The 27,078-nt window shown below is 41.0% G+C and overlaps 1 protein-coding gene across 1 annotated transcript in view; it reads left to right on the top strand.

Moving 5' to 3' along the window:
• LOC126484880 (V-set and transmembrane domain-containing protein 2B-like) overlaps positions 1-19,136 on the top strand; it is a 124,416-nt gene extending 105,280 nt beyond the window's left edge. The window contains exons 6-7 of the mRNA XM_050108477.1: positions 13,273-13,453; positions 18,762-19,136. Of these exons, the coding sequence (XP_049964434.1) occupies positions 13,273-13,406 (134 nt within the window). The 3' untranslated portion in view covers positions 13,407-13,453; positions 18,762-19,136. The remainder of the gene's footprint in view (positions 1-13,272; positions 13,454-18,761) is intronic.
• The last annotated feature ends 7,942 nt before the right edge of the window (positions 19,137-27,078 follow it).

The following is a 27,078-nucleotide window of genomic DNA, read 5'->3' on the forward strand; positions in this document are numbered from 1 at the left end:
TGCACAGTACGGTCCTACAATATGCAATGACGGACCACTCTCACATCAAAGTATCCCATATATCTTGATATTGTTCGACTGAGCTGACAACGAAAGCGGCCCCTTTGAAGCTCTCTCAGGGATAATGCTGTCTCACCTGAGTGCGACGTATAACTGACGTCGTTCTCAACCATTATATACCCTAACAGGCCTGGTAACAGCACTAAACAAGAACAACACTAATGCACCCTCCGAGCCATTTTGCCTGTCGCAGAGAATTGCAACTACATTCGTTTACGTGGCTTGTCCATGAACGAAGCTCCATTGTCATCCGACCTTGTCTCCTGGGCGCTTCACATTTTTCTTAGGCAGTATATAAACGAACTAGTGTACAACGTCAGAAGTTCCATGAGGCATTTTGCGCATTGTGCCTGTGGCACCTCCCGTGAGTTTTATTTTCGCCTTCGGTTGTGGTGGGCTACTGTATTAATTTATAAAAGCTACCGCTTCAAACTGTTGCGTACAGGGTAAGCGAACAAATCATGATTGCGTTAGCCATCGGAGCGCCGGTGACGGCCCAGCGAGCTTGCAGAGAGGGTCGGACGCAGCTTTCGCAGTGGACCATCGACACTATGTTTCTTCCAGTGGTTTTCTTTAATTCATGTTTTTCTTTGGTCGATGCTCTTTGTATATCACGCGATCGCAGAACAATCACTGTAAGTAGTCATATGCATTAAATATCTCAGTATCCGTAAAAAGCTACTTTAAATGCAATTGCCACGTAAAACTAATCACAATTAAAGGAGATGCCAGACAGGTTCACTAGAAGAATCCTTAGGAAATGTAGTCCATCCACGAACGAAGTAGCTTGTTTCACTACTACAATCTGAGATCCGTAGCAGATAGACAGAGGAAACAGAGAAGATCCAAATAAGAGCATTACCTTAAGTTGTATGTTTATTTACTAAATGTGAAAGCACCACGGAGATGCTCATCCGATTCTTGCCGGAGGTGCTACAATACATGCATTGTGAATCAATATGTGATTCAATGGCTTCCTCTTACGTATATCAGGAGAAAAGACGATGAAATTAAAATTAGAGGCACACGGAGGTTTACCAACAATCTTCCTTTTTCCGTAATCTTCGCGGTTGATGAGGAAAGGGGGGAGGGTGATAGCGATATAAAGTACCCTGCCACAAACATCACCAAGTGGTACGCAGAGTGTTGTTGTAGATATAGAGGCGCCTTTCGATTTGACATGCGCTGTCTTTTGTGTACGATACAGATTTAAGCAATCAATTACAAAACAGAACTCCCTGTACACAGTGTAACCATCTGGTAAACGGACTTCCCACGCAGTGAAAGTCCAGTGCCCAGTTCACGTCTTATGTCTCTGTTACATGAAGGATTAATATCAACGAACTGTAACCAAAAGCCCTCGGTGTGGATGACCATTATCTAAGAAGTGGAGAGAGAACGAACGCAAACACGTTGCAAAATCGGTGCCATAATTTCCACTCTCCTCCTGACAGAGAAAAACGTGAAGTGTAAAACTGAACTTTTTTCAAAGTGAAGAAAATCACAATGTATCTGTCCTTGTTCTGTGTTTGTTGTACAAATTTTGCGCTACTAATCGTCAGTCTACATCTTTCTCTACATGATTACACTGCATTTCACGCTGGAGTGTTTGTCAGAGGGTTCGTAGCAAGCTCATATTTATCTCTGGAGTATATCTATCAGGTATTACAACATATATTAATTATTATTTCAGTTTCTTAAAATTTTAACAAGATTAAATTCTTAACTTCTAAACAACCCCTGTTCAGAAGAATGTCACTAAGGACTTGTGACTGTCACTGACACTTCAACTGTTATCTCTCAATGTTGTCTGCATGGTCAGTACTGTATGTCATGAACAGCAGTGGCCCCAAGAAACTTTCTTGGGGTACACTTGAAGGTATTTCTATATCTGTCGATGACTGTACATTGCAGATATCATGCTGCATCCTCACTCAGAGAAATCCGCATTCCTGCCATAAATTTCGCTTCATACCTCATGAGATTGTACTTTCGGCAGTAATCACATTTGTGGCACAGAGTCAAAAGCTTTTTGGAAGTGATGAAATACTACATCTGTCTGTAACGATCCATGCCTTTCGGAAATACATGTGAGGATAGTGGGAATAGGGTTTCACAGGATGAGTATTCTCGGAATCCATGCTGTTTGGTATCACGGATGCATTACTACAATAAATGCATGTCAAGGGCAGTGGACGGTAGTTTTGTTGTTCTCTTCTGCTATGATTCTTGTAGACGGATGTGACGTGTTCTTCCTGCCAACCAATGGGCAAGGGTTTCTGTTCGAGGGATCTATAGTGTGTTATATTAAAAGGGGAAGTGACTCTGATGCTAAGTCAGTGGCGAACCTGGTACAGAACCAAACAGGGCCCTGGAAGTTGTTTAGTTTTAGCGATTGCAGCTGATTCTCTACATCACTAGCACAAATGTCTATATCAGTCATATTTACAGAGGTGCGAGAATGAAATTCGTCACAAATCCGGATGTTTCATTTATAAAGAGGCATTTACGGACTTCGAAAACTCTGGTTTTGTTTTCCTATCCTCACATTCATTTTCTGTCCTGCATATGATTATCTGGACACAAAGTTTGTTGCCACTAACAGCCCTTACGTATGACCGGAATTGCTTTGGGTCTTGTGGGAGATCGTTCGGTAATATTCTGCTACCGAATTCGTTGAAGTCTTCATGTAGTGCCTTCCCGTCTAAATCATTTCCATAAACGCTTACATATGAAAAATTGATTTCTAGAAAAACTAATGGTTTGATATTAACCCCGAAGAAAAAGTTCGCTCTATACTGATACAGTAATACTATATTCATCAAGCGACTGTAAGTCTCACGGAGAATTATATTATACTTAGCACCAATCCGACATTTCGAAACCCACCTTGAAATTTTGTATCCATGAAGAACAACACGAGAGAAATACACTGACAAAATTGGAGCTGCTAAGGCTCAGTGCAAGTTTTTTTTAAAAAAGAAATTTAAGTTACTCCTTTTGTCGCTCGAGAAACAACATATGATAGCGGTCTGTACACCCCTTCCTGTCTAAAGCGGTGTCTGCCGTGGCAAGGGAGCGTAGCATCGCGTACTTGTAATGTCTGGAGTGTCACAAGCGAATCTGAAAGGCCTAAGCCATACAAAAAATGTCACGTATCATTAACGTTTTGAATAAGAGTCAGTTCATATTCACAAGTAAACTCTTGCGTACCTATGTAATTCTTATAAAGACCACTAACAGAGAAACATAAATCAAGTTAGTATTTGATGTTACATTACAGACGAAGAAATGAAACGTTTCGTAGGCATACATCATTTTATAAAAATTACTGCAGCACGGTTCTTACGGTATTGTTTGAATAATGTGTGTTTTAATAACAAAGACACGTTTCCTCTTTTGTCACCCAAATTCGTCAGAGTAAAGAGAAGTGTCATTTGAATGGGGGAAACAAATGTTTTACTTACACCAGCACACCTGACGAAAGAAAGATCAATGCTCTCAGGCACGTCACAGCAACCACTGTTTCTGTTTAGGCACAATTGCGGTGAAGTAAGAATTGATCCTGGCAGTTGCTCTGCTTACTGTGTTGCAGACTGAGAACACCTAAAGCAATTTGTACAGCGTACATTGCGCCAATGCAAACATAAACCACAAATAACTGAAATTTAAGAATCCTGTTATCTTCATAAGCCTCCAATGACAAGGGCCGATCGGAGCTTATATTGTCCGACAGTTTACATAAACCTACTTTCTACATTTGAAAAATTCCTTATGAATGTAAGCGTGGATTGTCCTGCGTGGAATCTGTGTTATGGCAATAGTCTTACCTGGTCCTCCTGGAAGACAGGGGCATCGTTATTTCCAGGTCAAGAGTCCAACAAAAGCAATGACTATATTTTTACAAACTGATTAGGAAACGTTTCAAATAAAATGATTAGAATTATTCTCTCCTATTTTTCCGAGTTTTGATTGGTCGATTACTATATTTTTGCCACTAAACAGTTATTTTTATATTTATGGTCGTAATATGCCTTGAGGTCCTTGGAGGCAGGTATAGAGATGCGTAAGTAATATTTCACTCGTAATTATCATTGTCATTTTTTCACACGAATATGTCGCATTAAGGGGAACACACTCCGCCTATCTAACCCATGTTAATTTAGGAAAGTATTTGACCTGTTTCTGAGCAAAACTGTTTTATGCAGGACCTTAATATCTTTACTGTATGTTACATGATGCTAATAGAGTCAACTGAACTAAAATCTACTTTATCCATTTTATAGTTTTTAAGAAATACTTTTTATAAATTTATTAACAAAAAAGATTTTTCCGCAGAAAATACTTTTTGTGAACTTCCTAATGGGGGAATATTAATGAATGTAGAACCAGAGGTGGCTTTTTATGTTATGCAGAGTCTCTGAAAATTTCATTCATTTATCTACGATAGTTTCTGATGTAATGGGGCATATGTACTGAAAATTTTAGTTTTCGGGAAATTGACTTTAAAGAAAAAAGCTTTGATATTTGTTACTTACAGTTAATTAAAACTGTCCTGCTGCATATGATGGCCCTTCTTTGACCTCTAGCAGGTCTTGCAGCTTCTTTTTCACCTTCCTGTATGTTTGTGTTGCTTTCTTGGCCATATTAGATGCAGACATCTCTGCATCGGCTAACCTCATTTTATCGCAATGTTGAAGCCCAGTGCTCATATTTTCACCAGGATTAATTCCCAGCTTTTTCAGTACCCAGCACTTTCCAATATTACCATAATTGAATGTAGTAACAGCATCATGAACTCCTAGTTTCATTGTATGCATGCCTACAAATACAGTTTTAGGAAGGCGGTTACAAATAATGCTGTTGAAACATTCATTTGGGTTCTGTGTCTGCCCATGAAGACATTTCCTTAGAAGGTCAGGATGAGCCAAGTCTCAGAAACTGGGTTTAATTGCTGTAATAACAGCAGCAGGAAGAGAGTGCTGGTGAGAATAAGAGTCTCCAGTTGCCTGAGCCCTATTGTATTTGCACCACGAATTTTCTCATCATGGACACAATCCATGACATGGCTTATCATCAGTAGAGGACTTATGGAAGAAATTGACCCAAACATCTCTCTTCATTGCCTTCAGCTTTTCTTTACTTGTCCTAATTATCTGCAATTTTTCTATAAAAACTACTCGAAATCACACCTGAATAAAACTAACCGTGTGTTTGAAAGCGTGTTGTTTACAAACACCAGAAACAAAAGAATACCGACCGTTGCATTCCAAGGATAGCCAACACACTCGGGAGTAAAAGAAAATCACTAACGTGCAATCTGAATCTAAATATATGCAGAAAAGTGGGTGACAGAAAAGTGGGCGTGCACATAAACACACGTTGCAGGAAACCGATCTTTAAATGCTCGAAAAATTTTTTTTCTGCAAAATCCTTTTCAGAGTACTTAAATAAAGCCTTAATCTCTCGATATATGATGAAAACCGAAAATCGATTTTTTTCGACCTGAACCACGATGTGGTCTCCTTAATAGTCGATTCCACATCAGACTCAGTCTTTTTCTCCCCTCGAAATGATAAGTGCGATTTGCTCGCAGTTCTTTCACGAGATCTGAATGATCGTCATTTGACATCGCAGATGTGAGGTTAACAGAAAGCTGTGTCTTCACATCAGCTACGAATTAATGACATTTACCTTACAGTTTTCCTTCTTTTTGTGACTTCGTAGAGTGCATGAATTCCTGAATCTGCTTATCAGGTAGAAGAAGGCTTAAAATTAGCAGCGTCCATCTTCACTGCGATTTGGAGGGCCCAGTCTCGGCGGTCTTCATCGATAATGGTGCACTGCTTCTCATATTTCAAGAACACTCCACTAATGAACTGTTGTCCATGTTATTTATTCGAGATTAGAGGCTTATGTTGATTATTAACGGGAGGTAACGTGACTTTCGGGCCACCCTGTACAGTATATCTTTCAGATATTTTTTTCTTCACAGATCTGCACATTTCATTTTGGTGCATATTTATTATTTTGTATAAGTCTTTCTTCCATTTCTGCAGACCACGATCTGATTTGACGAAGCAAAACCGGGTTTGTACACTGCATAACGTTAAGCTTTAAACACAATGAATAATAATTCAGTTTTATCTCCATTGCTAACGATTACACGAATGCAACAGCAACTGATAATTAATAACTATATTAAATAAGTTGCAGATTTGAGGGAACAGTAGCTGCAGACAGTTACTTCAGAGAAACTATCAACGAAAACTGAAATTCTCCTTATGAATTACAATCCCGCCAATTAATTTTATCTTTTTAACGCTTCACCACCGACCAAATAGATGTGCCTGTCATGTTGCAGCTGCACAGTCTACCACAGCTCTGGTAGGGCTGTACAATTATCCACCTCGTGAGCTACGAATTTGGCAATTTTCGACATTTTTTAAAAATAATTGCAGCGTGTCTTAACAGCTTAATTTTGACCGGTCATTTCGTTCCGTGTATTCTTCCTGTATAAAAAATTCCATGGCACGTTTCGACGTGTCATATTGGACCATTCCCTTGATAGTACACTCCATATACGAGGTACAAGTGGGAGATAAAATACTTTCGCTCATTTTTGCACACTACTAAAGGTAAATATTTACGGAATTTCACTTCACTGTAACGTGGTGACAAAAATTCCAAATGCAGAGATTCCAAAGTCCATGGACAGCCGTTGGACTGCTACATTGTGCTACGTGGTTCCACCAACTTTCATGGCATCTAACCACATATGAATGATGGTGTTATCTGGTGGATCTGCGATAACGGACCTATAGAACTCAAGATCTTAAGTAAGATGTATCAGTATTCCTATTGTACTTGCCTGAAAAGTACGACAGGCAATAACATCACGTCGATTAAAATTCTCTGGATCACTGATCCTTTGAATACAACCGAAATGAACAATAGCCACAGCAATGCAACTACAGTCCTGTGAAACAGCATCATCCATTGTAAAGAAAAAGTTCAATATTCCACTCACAAAACTACAGGACCATCCGAAACATTCTGTAATCCATAAGTCTGACCATGTAATTTATCGCATATGTAAGTAGCCATAAAAGAGTTTATAACTTCTTTGATGGTGGAACCGTCCGAGACTCAAGTTACATTATCCTTCAGTCACTACGAGTTTACTGCAGTTAAATCTGTGATACTAAAAATGCCCCATGTGTGGATTGTCGTACAGAATTTCAGGAGAACTGAAAAATGTTTGCAACTTGCTGCCCCATATATCGGGCAAATTTTCGGGCCATCAAATGTATCCTGTACAACAGAAGACGGCAACGAAATAATTACTCTGAAACTTCGTACAAGAATGATGTCTACAGCACATACTTTTAATAAAATTTCATACAAGAATTTTATTTCTCTTGTTAAGGTGTACTTGGTGAAATCAGATCACGGCACATTTGACTTGAATGATGATTCAAAGAATCATTGATTCTGAAATTAGTAGTCAAGGTAATAAAGTGTTTTCAATGTTCATTTCACTATAACGTTAAATAAACAGTTTTTTTTCATAGTTGTGTCTAGGAAGCAACACGCAATTGGAAGCCACGAAATTCGATAGACGGTTCAATCAGAAGACTCAGTGCGTTTTCTGCATTTGTCGACACACTTAAAGGATCGCTTTTTTGAATCGCCCTTATTGCCTACCGTTAAGACGAGGGACTTTGGAATAAGGCTCAAACTTGCCTGCCACCTTCCTCTGTAAGAGTGAAAAAATGTGGCTGTCTTCGACGTCACCCTCAGCCTCGTCGATGTTTCAAATAGTAACGTGCCACCACATGCCAAAAGGATACCAGAGCTCAGTTCATGTGAGCTGAAAGGTGATCTCATGGTGTCAGATTGGCACCAGATTTCATCACAATCCTGGCTAACACCACCATGGACTTCTCACACAATAGCGAAGTTGTCAGAACCCTTTTAGCTATATTTAAACCCTTCTTTGACGCCTCTTTGATGGAGGTCAGAACCATGACACCCATCGTCGGAATCACGTGGTTTTCATTTAGGTAGCTGAGGAAAACATTTCAGACACTGCCGCTCAGAATCAACATGAAAAGGCTTTTTGGGAAGGCACAGAGTATGTCAATAGAACACTTCTTTCCTTGGGGAATTAATTCCCAAATATTTCGCGGTTGAGAATGACAATTCGAAGAGTGATGAGCAACAGGTCAATATTCTTCGCCAACTGTGTCTTGGCTGACACCCCTTGGACGATTTATACTTTCTCTCAGGACACTAAACATGGTCGCACCGATTTGGAATCTAGTGCGACTGCAGTTCTTGCTCTGATAAACAAGGTGGAACCACCAGGGACCGTTGAAATTACTGGAAGAAATTTGAAACTAATACAAAGCAGCCAAGCGTGCTTGTACTTTTTCAGCTCTCCTTCTTCGTTGCCCACTGCGGCTTGAGCGCGGGGGGATGTTACATTGACATACGTATGAATAAAACAGCAAAGGACCCCTCTAAGACCTTCCAGTTCAGGAAGATCTTCGGTGACACGCTACGCCTTTGTTAAGCAGTTGAAAAATGTACCGCTACAGAGAGAAACTGTGATGGTAGATTCGGGTGCCCGCCGGCTGGCAATCGCTTGACACCTTTCATATCCTGAATGCCAACTAGTAGGCGCAGGAACAGCTGAATAATCCTCACACCGGCGCCTAGAACTCTCGTCACAGTTTCTCCCTGTACATTTTCCGTTTTATTCAAGCGTAATCAATCTCGCACCCCTCTGTGATCAACCCGCAGGAGGTGCGAAATAGGAGGGTTGAAAATCATAAGCACCCTTTCTGTTCCGTATCGTGTCGAATTTTTTTGGAATCGTTTTTAAAGGTCCGCAGTGGCTCCACCTCGTACACGGAGCAAAAACTGCGGTGACACTGCACTACGAAGGGAAGCTTTGAGGCGTTGCTGGCCCGCGATGTCTTTCGAGTAGGCTTTAATAGTCCGGGAGGCGTCAGCAGTCTCGATTCTGAACGGTGGTGTGTCTGAAATGTATTCCTCGGGGCCAATAAAAAAGTAGGCACCGCTGTTCTGAACTCTGTCGTTTGGATATCGAAAGACGGGGTGAAATGTGGGTATGATGGATGTGACGACCTTCCTATCGTGTGACACATCCACGGTGGCGTTGGGCAGAATTGTGGCAAAATGTGGTGATAATGTGACATAATTATGCCACCTTATACCCCACATGATCGCCATTCTCGTCTGAAGCGTCACAGAGGCCGAGAGTGACGTCGCATGACGGCACGCTTTTGCACCGTTACAAAGAAATGTTGTAAGTACCTTGGGGCAAAATTTCAAACTGCTACGTCTCAAAGAGAGACAGTTAGGCTGCTTCGAAGAAGAGAACCTTTAATTGTGTTAAGCACTGTTGTAAGACGGTCCCTTTCGATAGCAAATGACGTTATATTGCACAGTGATCTGTGTAAGTTAATTCCTTAATCTAGATTAAAGCTTTCCTGCTGTTTCCACAACACTGCATCGCTAGCAGCAGATCTAAGATTAATCTACGCTTGTGAAAGCTTTCTAACAGTACGTCCAATGCAGGGAATTAGTAATTACTTTGCTCCTCATTGTGAAAACTCCTTGTACTTCACGTGGGCACAAGTGCCGACAAATGGTGAAACGTCATTGGCTAGAATTTATTATATTAGTACTTGACGTGATTACCGGCATTGAATCAAACCTCCAGTATTAAGTAATAACGTTCCCTAACGCTAGAACCATTACTAGTGCAATTTTGAAAAACAGTACTTTACATGATTGTTGTATAAGAATCTATGTGATATCCGTGTACTAGTGGCGAAATAAGGTGGGGGCATGTACTGGAAGAAATCGTCGAAAAGGGACATCACATTGTTGTCCAGAATGTAATGTTTCTCTGTCTCTCATTTTCAAAAAAATTCAAACAAGAACGTGATGCAACAGTCCAAAAATAAAATTTATTCTCTTCCTTCATACTTTCTTTTCGATCTAATTCAACTGCAATTTTGATCTATAGACTAAAATAAAAAATCTATTCTTTTAGTGGGTGAACGAGAAACGTGGCATTACTTGGTCAGCCAGTTCTGAGGAGGGTTATTCACTGAAGCACAGGAGCTCGCATGAAAAATATCCACTTACGGAGTTGGTTGTCGGTTGGTTTGGGCGACGGGACGAATTTAGGTGTGAATAAGTATTTTTCCTGCAATACTGTAGACGCCATGTGATTAAATTTTCGTTTTGACGTGGAAACGTCTGAGCGCTCGTCGGTCTAAGTTACTTGTGTCACAAAATACCATTTGATTTCAGTCACTGATTTCTACGACTGTAATAATGTGTTAACAATATTTGAGCTCACAACGGACATATGCCACCTTTGAATGTCTGTATCGCGTTATTTATTGCCTGTGGCGTCACTGTAGCAGTGTTATCAAATGCCCACGATTGTTATAAATTATACTTCAGAAAAATATATTAACTGGTGCAGAGTGGAAACATGTTTAGCTAGGGCATTGATTCGGACGTCAATGTGAAGAGATCGTGGAGCACTACTAGGACTGACAGTGAGACAATGAAAATATTCGCCGAAATGTAAGTGAAAATTCCTATTAAAATTAAGGGAGCGTAATAAGGAGAGACGTCATTTCATATGACTTGTACCTATGGTTGCGATTATGAAAAAAACAAATCAGAAGAGATTGCGTGTGGGACAGAATCCAACGAGCAGAAAAATTCAGTGTTAAGCGAATGCCATGGAGCTACTGTATCACTGAAAAGAAATTTAAAAAGTATTGCAAAGCTCTTACGTAACTAGTCCAACGGACATAGAACGACTAATAACAGTCCAACAGTCCAAACTTGTGCTTTATCTATTCTGTAACCGTTATACTGTTCTGTACAACTATTGTATTAAAGATGTAGACCATTAACTTACATATTAATATTAAGAGTATATCCAAGAAAGACGAAAGTAATGAGGAGAAGCAGAAATGAGAACAGCCAGAAACTTAACAACAGAATTGATGGTCACAAAATAGAAGAAGTTAAGGAATTCTCCTACCTAGGCAGCAAAATACCCAATGACCAACGGAGCAAGGAGGACATCAAAAGCAGAATAGCACTGGCAAAAAGGGTATTCCTGGCCAAGAGAAGTCTCCTAGTATCAAACATAGACCTTAACTTCAGGAAGAAATTTCTAAGAATGTATGCTACTACCGCAGCATTGTGCGGTAGTGAAAAGTGGACTGTGGGAAAACCGGAACAGAACGAATCGAAGTACACTACTGGCCATTAAAATTGCTACACCACGAAGATGACGTGCTACAGACGCGAAATTTAACCTACAGGAAGAAGACGCTGTGATATGAAAATGATCAGCTTTTCAGAGCATTCACACAAGGTTGGCGCCGATGGCGACACCTAAGACGGGCTGACATGAGGAAAGTTTCCAACCGATTTCTCATACACAAACAGCAGTTGACGGGCATTGCCTTGTGAAACGTTGTTATGATGCCTCGTGTAAGGAGGAGAAATGCGTACCATCACATTTTCGACTTCGATAAAGGTCGGATTGTAGCCTATCGCGATTGCGGTTTATCGTATCTCGATATTGCTGCTCGCGTTGGTCGAGATCCAATGACTGTTAGCACAATATGGGATCGGTGGGTTCAGGAGAGTAATACGGAATGCCGTGATGGATCCCAACGACCTCGTATCACTAGCAGTCGAGATGACAGGCATCTTATCCTCATGGCTGTAACGGATCGTGCAGCCACGTCTCGAACCCTGAGTCAACACATGGGGACGTTTGCAAGACAAGAGTCATCTGCACGAACAGTTCGACGACGTTTGCAGCAGCATGGACTATCAGCCCGGAGACCATGGATGCGGTTACCCTTGACGCTGCATCACAGACAGGAGCGCCTGCGATGGTGTACTCTACGACCAACCTGAGTGCACGAATGGCAAAACAAATCTTTCGGATGAACCTGGTTCTGTTTACAGCATTATGATGGTGGTATCCTTGTTTGGCGACATCGCGGACGACACACATTGGAAGCGTGTATTCGACATCGCACATACTGGGATATCACCCGGCGTGATGGTATGGGGTGCCATTGGTTACACGTCGCGGTCACCTCTTGTTCGCATTGACGGCACTTTGAACAGTGGACGCTACATTTCAGATGTGTTACGACCCCTGGCTCCACCCTTCATTCGATTCAGCAATATAATGTACGACCGCTTGTTGCAAGTCCTGTAAGGGCCTTTCTGGATACAGAAAATGTTCAACTGCTGCCCTGGCCAGCACATTCTCCAGATCTCTCACCAACTGAAAACGTCTGGACAATAGTGGCCAAGCAACTGGCTCGTCACAATACGCCAGTCACTGTTCTTGATGAACTGTGGTATCGTGTTGAAGCTGTATGTGCAGCTGTACCTGTACACGCCATCCAAGCTCTGTTTGACTCAATGACCAGGCGTATGAAGTCCATTATTACGGCCGGAGGTGGTTGTTCTGGGTTCTGATTTCTCAGGATCTATTTCACTTAAACTGTGTGAAAATGTAATCACATGTCAGTTCTAGTATAATATATTGGTCTAATGAATACCAGTTTATCATCTGCATTTGTTCTTGGTGTAGCAATTTTAATGGCCAGTAGTGTATTAGAGATGTGGTGTTACGGACGAATGTTAAAAATAAGGCGGACTGATAAGGTAAGGAATAGGAAGTTCTGCACAGAATCGGGGAGGAAAGGAACATGCGGAAAAAACTGACAAGGACAGGATGGTAGGACGTCGTGAATGACTTCCTTGTTACTCCAGGGAGCTGTAGAAGGCAAAAACTGTAAAGGAACACAGCGATTGGAATACATCCAGCAAATAATTGAGGTCGTCGGTTGCAAGTGCTACCCTGAGATGAAGAGGTTGGCACAGGAGTGGAATTCGTGGCAGGATGCATTAAACCAGTCAGAAGACTGATGACACAGAGAGAGAAAAAATTAAGACCAAACCCTTGTCATTATTTTACGAAAAATCTATGGCGCGGACACGAACTGCGCACACACAGTATTTGTGCTATCGCTCCTGGAGTTTCAGTCTTTATTGCCAGTTGTGTATTCCACCTCAACAGCTGTGTATAAACTGCTGGACGCGTGGTGTGTGCAGGTCAGCTGCCGGCGGCTGTGCAGCACAACGGCTCGGGGTCTCGCCCGGCCAGCGGCGCAGCTGCCTGCCTGCTGCTGCTTCTGCTGCTTCTGCCGGTGGTGATGGCGCTGCCCCCGACCGCTCCAGGCCGGTGACGCTAGCTGACGGGCCGGCGACGCCCCTCTGCTGCAGCTGTCCACAGGTACGAGGCGTCCTCGCCGTACATCAACACACTGCCTCCAGATGAGGCAAGATTTTACGAGTTATCGGCAAATAGACAATTCGATAAACCGCGTGTTAAGTCTCGACATGTCCGATTTCTATGATTTTCGTTGCATCGAAACGAGTGGTTTTTATTGATATGTTTCGTTTTCACCCGGGAAATGTTACAATTATAAAAAATAATAGTAATGTCGCGTGACGAGGGCCTCCCGTCGGTTACACCGCTCGCCTGGTGCAAGCCTTTCGGTTTGACGCCACTTCGGTGACTTGCGCGTCGATAGGGATGAAATGATGATGATTAGGACAACACAACACCCAGTCCCTGAGCGGAGAAGCTCTCCGACCCCGCCAGGAATCGAACCTGGGCACTTAGGATTGGTAGTCTGTCACGCTGACCACTTTTTTTTTTTATGGTGGTCAGGGCGTGGTACACGCCGCACTAGCAGTGGAGTCTCTTCACGGCACTGCCAGTGCGTCGAGGCCCAAACCCCTCCCACCCCTTTTTTCATGTCCCCTGTTAGGTCATAGCACTAAGTGTGCAGAAATCTTAACACAAAACTCCCATTCTCCGCTGTAAGAAAGACAAAGAAACATCTTCTCGGAGTAGAAACTGAACACTGATAAAACTTAAATATTCTTCTTGAATCACACAAAATCTGAACAAAATGTTTTGAAAAAAAAAAAAAAACTCTTCGTGTAACATAGAAGTTCCGGAAGCAAGGTACTAGCAAATAATAATAAGAACACAAGTGACTTTTAATTGTCTTCTGTTCGTTCTCGTTCAAGGTGTTTTGGTTCTTCCACATATTTATCCGATACCCATTCTTTCAAAAATGATCTTCAGCATGTAGCCGTAGTGCTTCTTGTGGTTGCGATACGTGCTGATTTTTGCATATTCACACTTCATGTAAACGCGGAATTCTATCTCGTTGTCCGACCCAAGTTTGTTGATGACATAACTAACATATTTTCCCAGTAACCAGCTAACCACTCAGCTACCGGGGGCGTACGTTATAATTATAATTAAATCAGTTAAATCATCCGGGTTCAAAGACCAAGGTCATTGTGTAAAACTGATCTCTGACGTTTCGTACCAATCTCCAGAAGATATCCTCATAGATAAATGCACAGCTCTCCGATGCAGAGACAAAGATATATAGTGGCAACGATTACCTGCTGCTGTAGCTAAGCCTAGTCTCCGCAGTATCCGCAGTGTGTTTTCTTCCTGGAATGCTAGTCCATCAGTATGTTGGAGGGTACGAGGTAGATGGTGGCAGATGTAAAGCTACCAGGGAGTGCCTCGAAAGCTTCGGCAGCGATAGATTAATCGGCGAGGACGGGATTGTATGGAAAGCACTGACAAGAAAAAGGGAGAGGATCGTATCAATAAATCGGAGAATAACTTCCATGCCACTAGAGGCAGAAGTAGAGGGTAAAAACTGTGGGGGAAGAGATTGAGTGGAATATGGTTAAAAAATAACTGAGGGCTTAACGTTTCTAGTGCTGCTCTCACATGGAATGGTTGGCACTGGCGAGTAATTCATGATGTGCCGCATCTAATTAGTCAGGACATCGGCCGCGAAAGGAGGCAAAGGTTCAGATTCGAGCCTCGGTGCGGAACACACTTTCAGTCTGCAAGGAAGTTTCAAAACAGCGTCCGTTTCGTTTGGGATTGAAAGATTTATTTTGGAAATAGATTTATGTACCAACCAAGACCTCTGGCGTTGGAAATTTTAACCGAAGAATTGCTACCTTAATACACTGATTTACAAAAGAAGTGAAGCACGCAGAAGGTGATGACGAAAGGAAATCGGAGTTCAAGGAAAGAGAGAGAATGTTTCCTTACTTTTTTAACTATTGAATCTAGCCAGACCTACAAAGAAGTTGGCAGTATCAGCTCGCTGATCGGGATGACGTTGCATTCCTTCTCGCATAGATGTATGCACTGATTCAGTTGCGCAAAGTGCAGAAAAAATGTTGTATAGTAAAAATGTATTATCCACTCCTGATCGGTCAGCTGTTTTAGTTATCCTGGATAACGGTAGTGGATTGGAGTTGATGTTCAAGCTGGTGCCACACGTGTTCTATCGGGGACAGATCTGGGGATCTAGCTGGTCAAGAAAGTACTTCAGCACCACGCAGACTGTTCATAGAGACCGTGCCCAAGCGTTACCCTGCTGGAAAATGGTGCTACTGTACTGTCGCATGACCTCACGAGGACGCAGAATGTCCGTGATATAGCGTTGTGCGGTTCTCTCAGTTACCACCAGCCGTGACCTGAAGTCATCCCCGGTGGAACCATCACGACTGGAGTAAGGACTCTGGAACACATTGCAAGAACGGGACCCCGCCCAGGTTAATGTCATGCTCGCCACTGTTGGTCATCTGGGGAAGAGCAGATCAGTAATTCGTCGCTGAAAGTTATGTGAGGTCATTCATTAACAGTCCATGCTCCCTGTTTACGGCGCACTACAGCCACAGCCATTTTTGTAGCCTGCACATGCGATGACAATTCCCTAGTCCAGGTGCTGTTATTCTCCGACCACTGGTGCGGTACGACACAGAAAGTTGCAGGGAGACCGTTACTAGTATTCTTACTGCATGCGCAGATGCTAAGGAGGTACGATGTGCTTGGCGCGTAATAAAGCGACCCTTCCTGTGCTGGTCAGTCGAGCTCGTCGGTAACCTTGACAAAGAGCATCCCAGTTTGCACTCATGTTCCCATTCAAACCTACATTGGGCTTCTGTGTGATACAAGTGTCACACAAATCTGCATATTACACGATTCGACCAGCCCGCCAGATGGAGACCAACAACGGGGCACAATAACTATGTCAGGTGCTAATAATGATGTCTCGTACGAGACTCACTCAAAATCTAATGCTGTTCACGCCTGTTAAATACCCTACCGGGACACAGTTTAACACGATCAGCACTAAAGCATTCTGGTGGCCATTCTACCTCTCAAAGAGAACTGCAACGACAGTGCCGACATCTGTCCATGTCCACTGTGTGCTTCAATTTTTTGTCAGAGGGTTGCATCTAAGTTTGTTTTATGAGTGGTCTGTCACTATTAACTTAAGAAAAATATTTCACAAGAACATGCTTGACTTCTCTAACAAATATTAAGTGTTTGTTTACTTCAAATTAAAATTTAAAGAAGTTAATGGTGATGTTGCATTATACAAAAGGATATTAATAAAGACGTCAGAGGAATCGGTTATGCAATTTTACTTAAAGAAGATTTAGAGTGCCACATCATTCCCTGGGTTTGGTAGTGGCGAGAAAAGTGAGATAAAACTAGAAGAGAGAGACCAATACTTAAACAGAGCTTTATTTTTCATCACTCTGGTGACTATCATTTCTTCTTCTGTTCCAAATTCTTCATTTCTCATTAAGCCACCTTGCTACTGTTTTTCATTTATTCCTTCCCTTGCTGGCTCTGCAGAGAATCTCTGGTTTTATTCTTTTTATCAAACCACCCACTGTGCTACAAAGTGCATCCTCTGAAGTCTTTTCCTCCATTTAAGTTCTAAGTTTGATGTTAGTAGACTTCTTTGAATGAGCAATGTCCTCTTTGCCATAACCTAGACTGCGTAGCATGTCCTCTTCGCTTCGTTTGTCATGCGTAAATTTAGTTCCAAGATAGCAAAATTCCTTAATTTCATCTACTGCTTAGTCTAAAAATCTAATTATAAGTTTATCCCTTGTTTCGTTTCTGCTACTCCTCATTACTTTCGTATTTTTTTCCATTAATCTATTTGTACTGTGTGCTCATTACGCTCCCCATTCCTTTAATACATCCGGCAACTGTTCCGCTCTTTCATTTCAATGCCATTACCGAATCTTATCGTTCTTATTCTTTCACTGTGAATCTTATACTTACTCCTGAAAATTCGTTTTATTTTTGACGTTGTTTCTTCTATGTACAATTTGAACAATAGCGGTGAAAGACTATATCTTTGTCTCATACTCCTTAAAATCCCAGTTCTTTTCTCTTTATTTTCCATTCATGCGTTTCTCTCTGTGTTCTTGCACGTACTGTGTGTTACTCGCCATTCCCTATAACTAATATCTATTTTTTGAGACTTTGAAACCCCTTGCAATAGTTTTCATTTTAGAACACTTATTCTACTTTTGCAGATATTTTGAAACTGTATCGTTGTTTCGATATTCCGTAAGTCTTGCTTCCACTGTAAAGTGCAACATCAGAACCACAACTACCTCTTTGGTGCGTCTACTGTTACAGAAGCCAAACTGATCGCCATCGAACTATTTCACAGTTCTGTTTTCAATTCAGCCATAAATTATTACTGTTAGCAACTTTCATGTATGAGTAGTTAAGCTTATTCAGTGATGGTTTTTGCGTTTTTCTGCTGTTGTTCTTTTGGGGTTGCGTGGATGATATTTTTCCGGAAGTCTAGTGGTATGCCTGCGGTAATCTGGTTTAAACAGTTGTAAGTACCTTTGGCTATGCAGCTGCTCAGGATACGGTAATATGACCAGTGTGTTCTGTATGCTTTAAATTAATTCCAGTGAATACCATTGGACAAATGTCATCATATAACTTAGTTTCTTCGTTCCTTGTGTTAATTTGCTACATTTGCCACTATCTACAATACTGATTATTTACGCGCTTGCAAGACCAAGATCCCAAACGGGCGGCCGGACACATTGTTAGATTAATCACTTTGTTACATTGCGTTAGGCTCAATATTTCTCTCGTTATCTCATTTTTCGACTCGTTATCCCTATAAATAATGACATTACGGTGAAACTTGTTGAAATTTCGACGTTCATCAGCCTATTTAATAGAAACTATTTACCAGTAACAACAGTATCTTCGCAAGTCTAAATTCACTTCCGCATTTCGTCTTAGTCAACCGCAATATTCCTCATTACTGCTAACAATACTACAGGGGTCTGGCAATTTCCCGGGTCAATAACTCATCTATTTAAGATCAATCGTTACTTTAAATTCTGAGACTGTATTTCCATTTGCGGCACTTCATCTCAACGAATTAAGAATTGCTTTCCTTATGTTATGCGTTAGCGATTTATTACAACTTCATTTAATGACACAATGCCGAGACACTTACTAATCACGAATTTTTAATTAATAAAAAGTTGTGTTACACTTAGTGAACTCTGGCGGCCCCTAGGTTAAAGAACTATTGCTTACGTTTATTCTAACCTGTTAAGAACTTTCCTTTCGTTAACCCAGGATATTCAACAACAAAAATGTGATGCAGTACACTATAAAACAATCTTTTCATTATTTGTTACAGGTTTGTCATCGGAATTTTGGACGCGCAAATGGATCTGGTGCGGAAATGAAGACAGATGAAACTGGAGAAAGAATGTATAGCAAGAGACCTTGCGGAGAGAGAAAACGCTATTCTCCAAGATTTAATATGAGCCACCACTGAAGAGAGAAAAGATTATATGGAGAGAACTGATTACTTCAAGACCAAGCTCCGCCTTTGTTAAGTGGGACATAGGGGGCGTTTTCTTTGTACAAGATGTCTTTGCATATCTCGAGGGACACTGAACTGTCGGAGCTACTGATTTGCCAGGCTGATGACCTCGTTCACTTCGCTGAGCTTGTTCACGTGACCGGCAAAAGTACCTCAGTAGAACATGTGGTTTATAGAGAAAACTCTGAAGTGATTCTTGACTTTCCATGTGATATAAATATATTATTTCTATTAAAACGTGTTATGTACTAGATCAATTTACAGTGCCTGTTCCCCGATTAAAGACTATAATATTGAAATAAGCAGGTAATAATTTATTTCACGGCATAAAGGGGATTTCACAGAGAAATCTGTAGATGACAGGTATGTTACAAAAAAGACATTATATTCAACAAAAACAGTGCAAAGAAACAGAAGAAAGGGATTCCGAAATGTTTTAGTCTGAGATGAAGTTCAGTAACAAGGGCAGTAACGTGTGGATTCGTCTATGCTCTTTCTCTGTGCATGTAAAGTTGAGCAATAGACAAGATCATGTATATTATTTGTGAAGTGACGTCAAGTACGATAGTACAATGGCAATCTCTAGAACACACTTTAAACATTTTCACACAGATATACGAATGTAATCAGCAGTTCCCATTGGCGAATAGTAGTTCCATACCCCATGTGAAATGATTTTCATAAAGGTAAAACGCATGATTTAAATACTATTTATTTTACTGAGATTCGTCTTCAGCAGGAAGAACGGCAGTAGACGAATCGGTTCTTATATAGAAAGACATTTAAATGTGTGAGTTTAAGAAGCGATTCACTTTAATACATATATATTTTGTCACAGAGTCTTTTGGAAATTAATAAACTTCGCTTTAATTGAGGTGCTTGGGGCTAGATGAAGGTAAACCACGTTAAATAAACTTTACAGGAGAGACATGCGAGGGTTCATAAAATGTCATTAATCAGGCAATGGACATAAGAGGTATATTTATTGCATCACTAGGTACTGCATACAAGAACGTATATTTGAAACATGAAACAGAACATTTTTAAACAGCAGTTAATATTAGGAAAATTTATATTCTTATGACTTGTTACTGTATAGCACCAAAGTTTAAATAGGAACACTTGGTTTCACTGATTACAATTTAAATTGGTCACCGTGTAATCTTAGAAACTGCCATCAATTAATTTAACTCCATCAACCTGTTCTGTGGCTTAGTATTCGATTGGAATTAAATAGCTCTAAGCACCATGGGACTTAACATCCGAGGTCATCAGTCCCCTAGACTTAGAACTACTTAAACCTAACTAACCAAAGGACATCACACACATCCATTCCCGAGGCAGGATTCGAACCTGCGATCGTAGCAGCAGTGCGGTTCCGGAGTGAAGCACTTAGAACAGCTCGGCCATAGCGGCCGGCGATTATTATTGAGTCAGGGATAAATAATATCTATGACGTACCGCAGGTACGCTTAGGGAAGCAGACGTATGACATTAGGCTGTCTCTTATGCCTTACAAGAACGAGCCTACATTATTTTGGTGTTTAAGGTCGTATTCAGTGTTGTCTGCATAGGGCGGCCACACCTATTGACATTAATTCCACGGAAGTGAACAGTGTACTTCAGCAAATCTGAATCAGGATTTAAGGCCAAAAATTTCTGAAATGTTAACAACGACATCCATCCTGTTATTTTGCTATGTTGGGAGTTAAGTGCTCCTCCTTCCGGAAAAAAGTGCAGAAATGACTAATACCATAAAACCACGTAATTATACTCAACAGCTTAACACTTTAACAGATTTATAATGACAAGCCATCGTATCATCTGTTATAGGCAGCTAGTAATGCCAATCACAGATATAATAATCGTCTACAGTCAATGGGGTCCAGATAAATATCTCATAAACTGTTCCAAAGTTCATGGTTCCATTAAATATTATTATTATTATTATTATTGATACTACATGTACGACACTGTCATCATAAGCGGCATGGTCACATGTTATAATACGGCACGACAAATAATTAGACCATCTATGATGATGATGAATCGTCACGCGAATTTTGGCTGATTAAAGAAATCTGCGATTTATCCTCGTACAAGGATTCACTCTCAAAACAATCGGCTTCTGTATCGGTTCTTCAATACATTTTTTTTTCATCTGAACAACGTGCGCAGTTCCCTCAGAAAGATGCCATCTTGCTGTGACTTGCTGCACTAAAGCATAAAAATGACGTGCTGTGCCCTGCTACAATACATAACAACAGAGTGTGTGCTACAAACTATTGGTATTTTCAAGTACTACACCAGTAGCTTACCAGCTTCTAGCAGATACGAAAAATGTACACACCTTGATATTCCTCAGTGTGTCATTTATCATCTTCTAACCCCGAGCGCCTCTACTGTACGTAGTATGGCTAGGTAAGAATTAATGAAAAAATTAAAACTTCGTGTCCACACTGGCTTCTTAGTCGACCCTAAAACCATCCGTAACCTCCTTTTGTTTGCCCTTAATCAACTGCCTGTTTAATATCTCTAAAAATCTATTCATTCTAGGATTTTTTGAATAATAATTGAAGGATGAATTTGCCGTTGCCGAAACTGCTAACAACGTGTTTACAAACATGTTCTGTAACTTCAAAAAATGGTTCAAATGTCTCTGAGCACTATGCGACTTAACTTCTGTGGTCATCAGTCACTTAGAACTTAGAACTAATTAAACCTAACCAACCTAAGGACAACACACATCCATGCCCGAGGCAGGATTCGAACCTGCGACCGTAGCGGTCGCTCGGTTCCAGACTGTAGCGCCTAGAACCGCACGGCCACTGCGGCCGGGTCTGTAACTTCATGAGACAGTTGCCGCAGTAACATATATTCTAAAATTCGACAGTACAAACTGCGTTCCATTATTGTTATTTCGTCATACTTGGTCGACTTACTTCTGTAAAAGTGCATACCTGCATGTAACGAGGATCTCTTGAAACTCCCTTGATGATTTTAACGCACTGGACACGCAAATTGGACTTTTTTCTGCAGACGTGTGATGTTAATTTATTCAGCCATGCAGTAACATCTCTCAACAAGAATCATATCAACTAATCAGTCAGCCAGGTCCGACTACGTACTCCTACAAGGTTAGTCTAGTAGTCTAACAAGATTCAAATCAGTGTACACAAACAAGATAGTGAAAAATCGATCCTACTGTAGCAAATTAGTTTTTGTTTTACTCTCATTTTTGCAATACTGTATACCGTAAGCATCTTAGAAGTGAACGTTACAATTTAATATGTAGCACATACATGTCTGGACACCGGGCAGCAATTATGAATGAAATTTTCTCTCTTCTTGGAAGCCGTCCGCAGTGGCATAGCGGTTCTAGGCGCTTCAGTCTGTAATCCCGCGACCGCTACGGTCGTAGGTTCGAATCCTGCCTCGGGCATGGATGTGTGTGATCTCCTTAGGTTAGTTAGGTTTAAGTAGTTCTAAGTCTAGGGGACTGATGACCTCGGATGTTAAGTTCCATAGTGCTCAGAGCCATTTGAACCATTTTTTCTCTTCGTGGAAGACGTGCTTGAATACTTTCTTTTCATTCAGTGGTTCTCTGTGTGTGTTTAGTGACGAACAGTCGTCTATCCACAATTTCTCAACAGTTTTACCTAACGGCATACACTGATGCACTTGCAGTAACTGCATTCGGAAGCTACCGTAATGGATGAGCTTTATGATCACGACAGGTCTTCGAATAATGGAAAACTTCTGTCAAATTCTATTTTAAGCTCAGAGTGCTGTGCCGCTGATGCGGACATGTGTAACCACATCGGTATTAACCTATACTAGAGGGATGCCCTTAAAAACGTCACTCATGCTGTATTCACTAAAAGCTGAACGCTTGTCTATGCAAGGTGCTTATTCACTTCCAGATAAACACATCTCCTCATGCCGCAAGCGAGTTCGCTTTCCTTGAACCTATAAGAGTGGGTTTTAGATGAGTCATAACCACTTGTAACTAGTTTGATGAATTGTCACCTCTGAGATGTGAAGGCTCATGCATCAGTTGGCAAATGGTGTGGCCGATGGCTGTGGAGGGGGACGAAATTGAGCTATTACAATTTTCATTAACTCTGGTCTTTACTTGTCACTCTCGGAACATAAATTTCACACTCTGAGTTCTCATTTCATACAGTTAGCTTCACAATGATGTTACATAAAATCTTTAGAAGAGTTAAACGTGATAGTGTATCCCACATCAACGAACAACTACTCACCTTGAAAATGATATTATATTACGAGAGCTGGCGTCTGAAAGACGTTGATATATTTGTAATTGTACAAAACGTACTCAGTTTTTACTGTTTCGGACTGTTTCCCATGTTTTACCATTTACATTGCTATGAACATTGCTCTTACATGTCAGAATTCCTGTTATAATAACAAAGATCATAAAATCCAACTAGGCAGGCGTAATATACAGCAAATATGTCTCGTTATGTAATCAATTATAAACCAATGATATCTCAAATTCTAACAGCTAGTGTTAGGATCCATTTGATACTAATTAATGGAAAACATGAATATTTATGACTTTGCAGATACAGCCTGTGAAGCCGTTCCAGTCTGAGTGGCATAACAAACTTCATATTGGTTTTCTCGTTAACAAAACTGAAGTCTTTGCGTGTGTTGTGTGTGTGTCCGGGTTCGGGGGGTGGCAATTAATGTGTGTGTGTGTGTGTGTGTGTGTGTGTGTGTGCCACCTTTCATAGCGAGAAAATTGCACTCACATATTTGTATTGTAGTTAGATTGAGAAACACTTAGTTCTTTTCGTATTGAAACCAAAACAGGATGAACTACTATTGAGACAAACATATTGCTCTGTTTATATATCTTGTTAACGATGGATACAAGAAAACATTCAAATGAAACTTCCTGGCAGATTGAAACTGCGTGCCAGGGAATTTCTTATCAGCGCACACCACTGCAGAGTGGAAATCTCATTCTGGAAACATTTAAATACTGTTTTTTTATTTTTTGTGAACCATGTTCGAGGCTGTCACATTGTCATCTGTTTACCATCATTCTGTACAGCATATCTTCGTAAATATGTGATCAGCTAGATGAAAATTTGATAATAGAAGTAAACACTGGAAGTCAAAATTTACATTAGATTTGCTTCAAGGAGGTGTTATGAAACCTGTGAAGTTTCACTGTACTTGATGTTAGGGATATAAGTGCAATTAATTGCTGAAAACACTATACTGGATCAATATTACATCAATAGCAACTTCGTTTCCAATGTAATAATGGTAACTATTATTACTAGTCTGTTTTTAGGCCGGTTAGTAACTATAAATAGGTGAAGCATCAGCTAGATAGTAATGTTTATTTTTCCCCTGGGCAGCCACGTGGACACGAAACGCGTAGTCTGTTCTGATAGGCGCAGTACACTTCGTGGAACATACAGAGCTTAGAAGGAATCATCAGGTTATAAACAAGGAACACACTGAAAGTGTACATTTTAATGTAACGATTGTGACAATGTATTTATATGCCAAATACCCTGTGTATAAACCAGTGCCACATACAATCAGCTTCACCACAAGATTGCTTGCAGGCGAGGTCGTTGCCTACAGGAAAGTGTCGACCGCAAGAAAACGCGAAAGAACTTGGACAACATTTCCACTTGGTGCAAAAGATGAAGGATCTCTTTCGTGTGGATAGATCTAATAAACTGCTATAATGAAGAGTATCCGGTTACAAGATTAATGGAAAACATTGTGAGTAGTCCCATTGCAGAGGTTTTTCAGTTATACTAAGAAACCATATGAAACTGAATAATCACGTAAAAGCAGTGTTAAGAAAGGTGAATGATGACTAATATTTGTTGGACGTGTTCTCAGAAAGCGGAATTTATCCTTGAAGAACGAGGTTTACAACGCTTTTTTAGTGTTGGAACAACAAATCGAGAAACGTGCTGCTAAAGTCGATGTGAACCTTGCAAAATTATAACGGAAATACTTGGAGAAATTAAATACAAATCGCTGAAAGAATGTTGTCGTGGTTCTCGTAAAACCCTGTTGGGTCAATCTGGAGAACCTGTTTTCTAAGAAGACTGTCCGTTATTCATTATGAGACTAAGAACAAATATTACACTTGCAGATGAACATGAAAGTCAGTTTTTCCTTTATCGACAATCTGCCTTAATGGAATAGGACCAAAAATGGATTGATGATATTACTAGTAACTTCCTGTGTGAACTATATAGAGGGTTGAGGCGTATATACGCTGCCAGTCACATTAATGCGGTCACATGTCAGACACTTGAATAACTACCCTTTGTAGGGAGACACGTGCCAGGAAGAGAGTCAGCGAGGTTCTGGTAGTTAACGCAAGAGATGTGGAGCTATGCCGACTGCAATGCTGTGGCCAGCTGCGATAGCTTTCTCGGCTGCGGATCCATGACACCAACAGTCCTATCGCGCTGCTGCCATAGATTCTCGATTGGGTTTATATCCAGGGTGTTTGGTGACCAGGGGACCACAGTAAATTCGTCCTGGTTCTCTTCAAACCACGCAAGTAACTGCAAGGTGTGTGACAGATTGCACTGTCCAGTTGTCATTGTGACGAGGAAAAACAAACTTCATGTAGAGCTGATTTGATTCCCAAGGATAGATGCGTACTTGTGTCGATCCATTGTGCTCCAGAATGACGTGGTTAACAGGGAAACGGCACCAAAATATTTCCCAAACCATAATGCTCCCTCCTCCAGTCCGAACGCTTCTCACGGTTGTTGCAGGGCGTTTGCTTTCAGACGTTTCACGCCGTACATGCCAACGGCCACCTGTACGATGGAACATAAAACGTGATTCATCTGAAAGGACCACCTGTCGCCACTCAGTGGATGTCCAGGTGAGATGTTGGTGTGCACATTTCAGCCTTCGTCGCCGATAGACAGCGGTCTGCATCAACGTCCCGTGGTGAACCACAGTTGCCCCGGCGCCTGTTTTTGTGGGATCTGGTAGTCAAGGTAGGCAGGAATCGGTTACCATTGTGGACGGGGCCGTAATCAGTTACTATTGGTTCCCTTTTGAAATTAACTACATTTATTTTTTAAGCGGTAATTCCAGACTCAGCAATAAATAAAGATATCATGAATTATTAATAAATAAACAACTGTGTAATTAAAAGTGTTTTCAGTGCGTTAGAATTTACCAAATGAGCATAAAATACAGATACAGCAAATGATGTTTTAAAAACAAGCCATTGTGATCCCAATTAGAATTTTATGGCAAGTAACCACAGTCACGGCTGAAGGCCTTTAACGCAGAATGGTAATTTAAAAAAAAAAAAAAAAACAAATCTACTGTAAAACAGCAATGCAATAGCAAGGGTTAATTTGAAAAGTCAGGCAACTAATCACCAAACGGGTGAGACAAAATGATGGTAAACTTGGTAGCACAACCATTTGAACCTGCTGTAACGTCAAAAATGCCAGTTATATTAAAAAAGTTAAGAAACATACAGTAAAACAGCAAATACAACAGCAAAATTTAGTTTAAAACCACAAACATCTGATCACTAGACAGGTGAGACAAAATGATCGTAAACTTGGTGGCACAATCATTTAAACCTGCTGTAACGCCAATCACGGCAATTATATATAAAAAAATTAGAAACATACAAAAAAGAGCAAATATAATAACAAAACACAAGAGCCAGACACAGACGGTGCACCAGGAAGCGACCTCTGAGTAGGTCTGGCAGAAAACACTTTCGCGAGTAATGCGATAGCCAGCCAAGAGTTGCATTCTCTTCACAAGATGGTAACTCACACTAATGGCAGTCTAACGAACGGATAATGGTAATCTTGCTGAAGCTACCTGACATCCAATAAACCAAATGCAAGAATGGAACAACACGCCAAAGCCGGAAATGGCAGACTGCACTACGCCGCCAGAATACTGTGCTTAGAGCGCCCGGAACGAAAAAGGAATCACTACCACCAGAGTAGAAGACTCGCCAACCAACCTACAATCAAGAAAGCTGTCAAAACTCGACGCTCACTGGACAGCAGCGCCAAGGCGAGGAAACTTACATCACCCCCAGGATAGGTAACTGGGGCGTTAGCGG

This window comes from Schistocerca serialis, chromosome 6, assembly GCF_023864345.2.
Source record: "Schistocerca serialis cubense isolate TAMUIC-IGC-003099 chromosome 6, iqSchSeri2.2, whole genome shotgun sequence".
NCBI classification, from domain to species: domain Eukaryota; kingdom Metazoa; phylum Arthropoda; class Insecta; order Orthoptera; family Acrididae; genus Schistocerca; species Schistocerca serialis.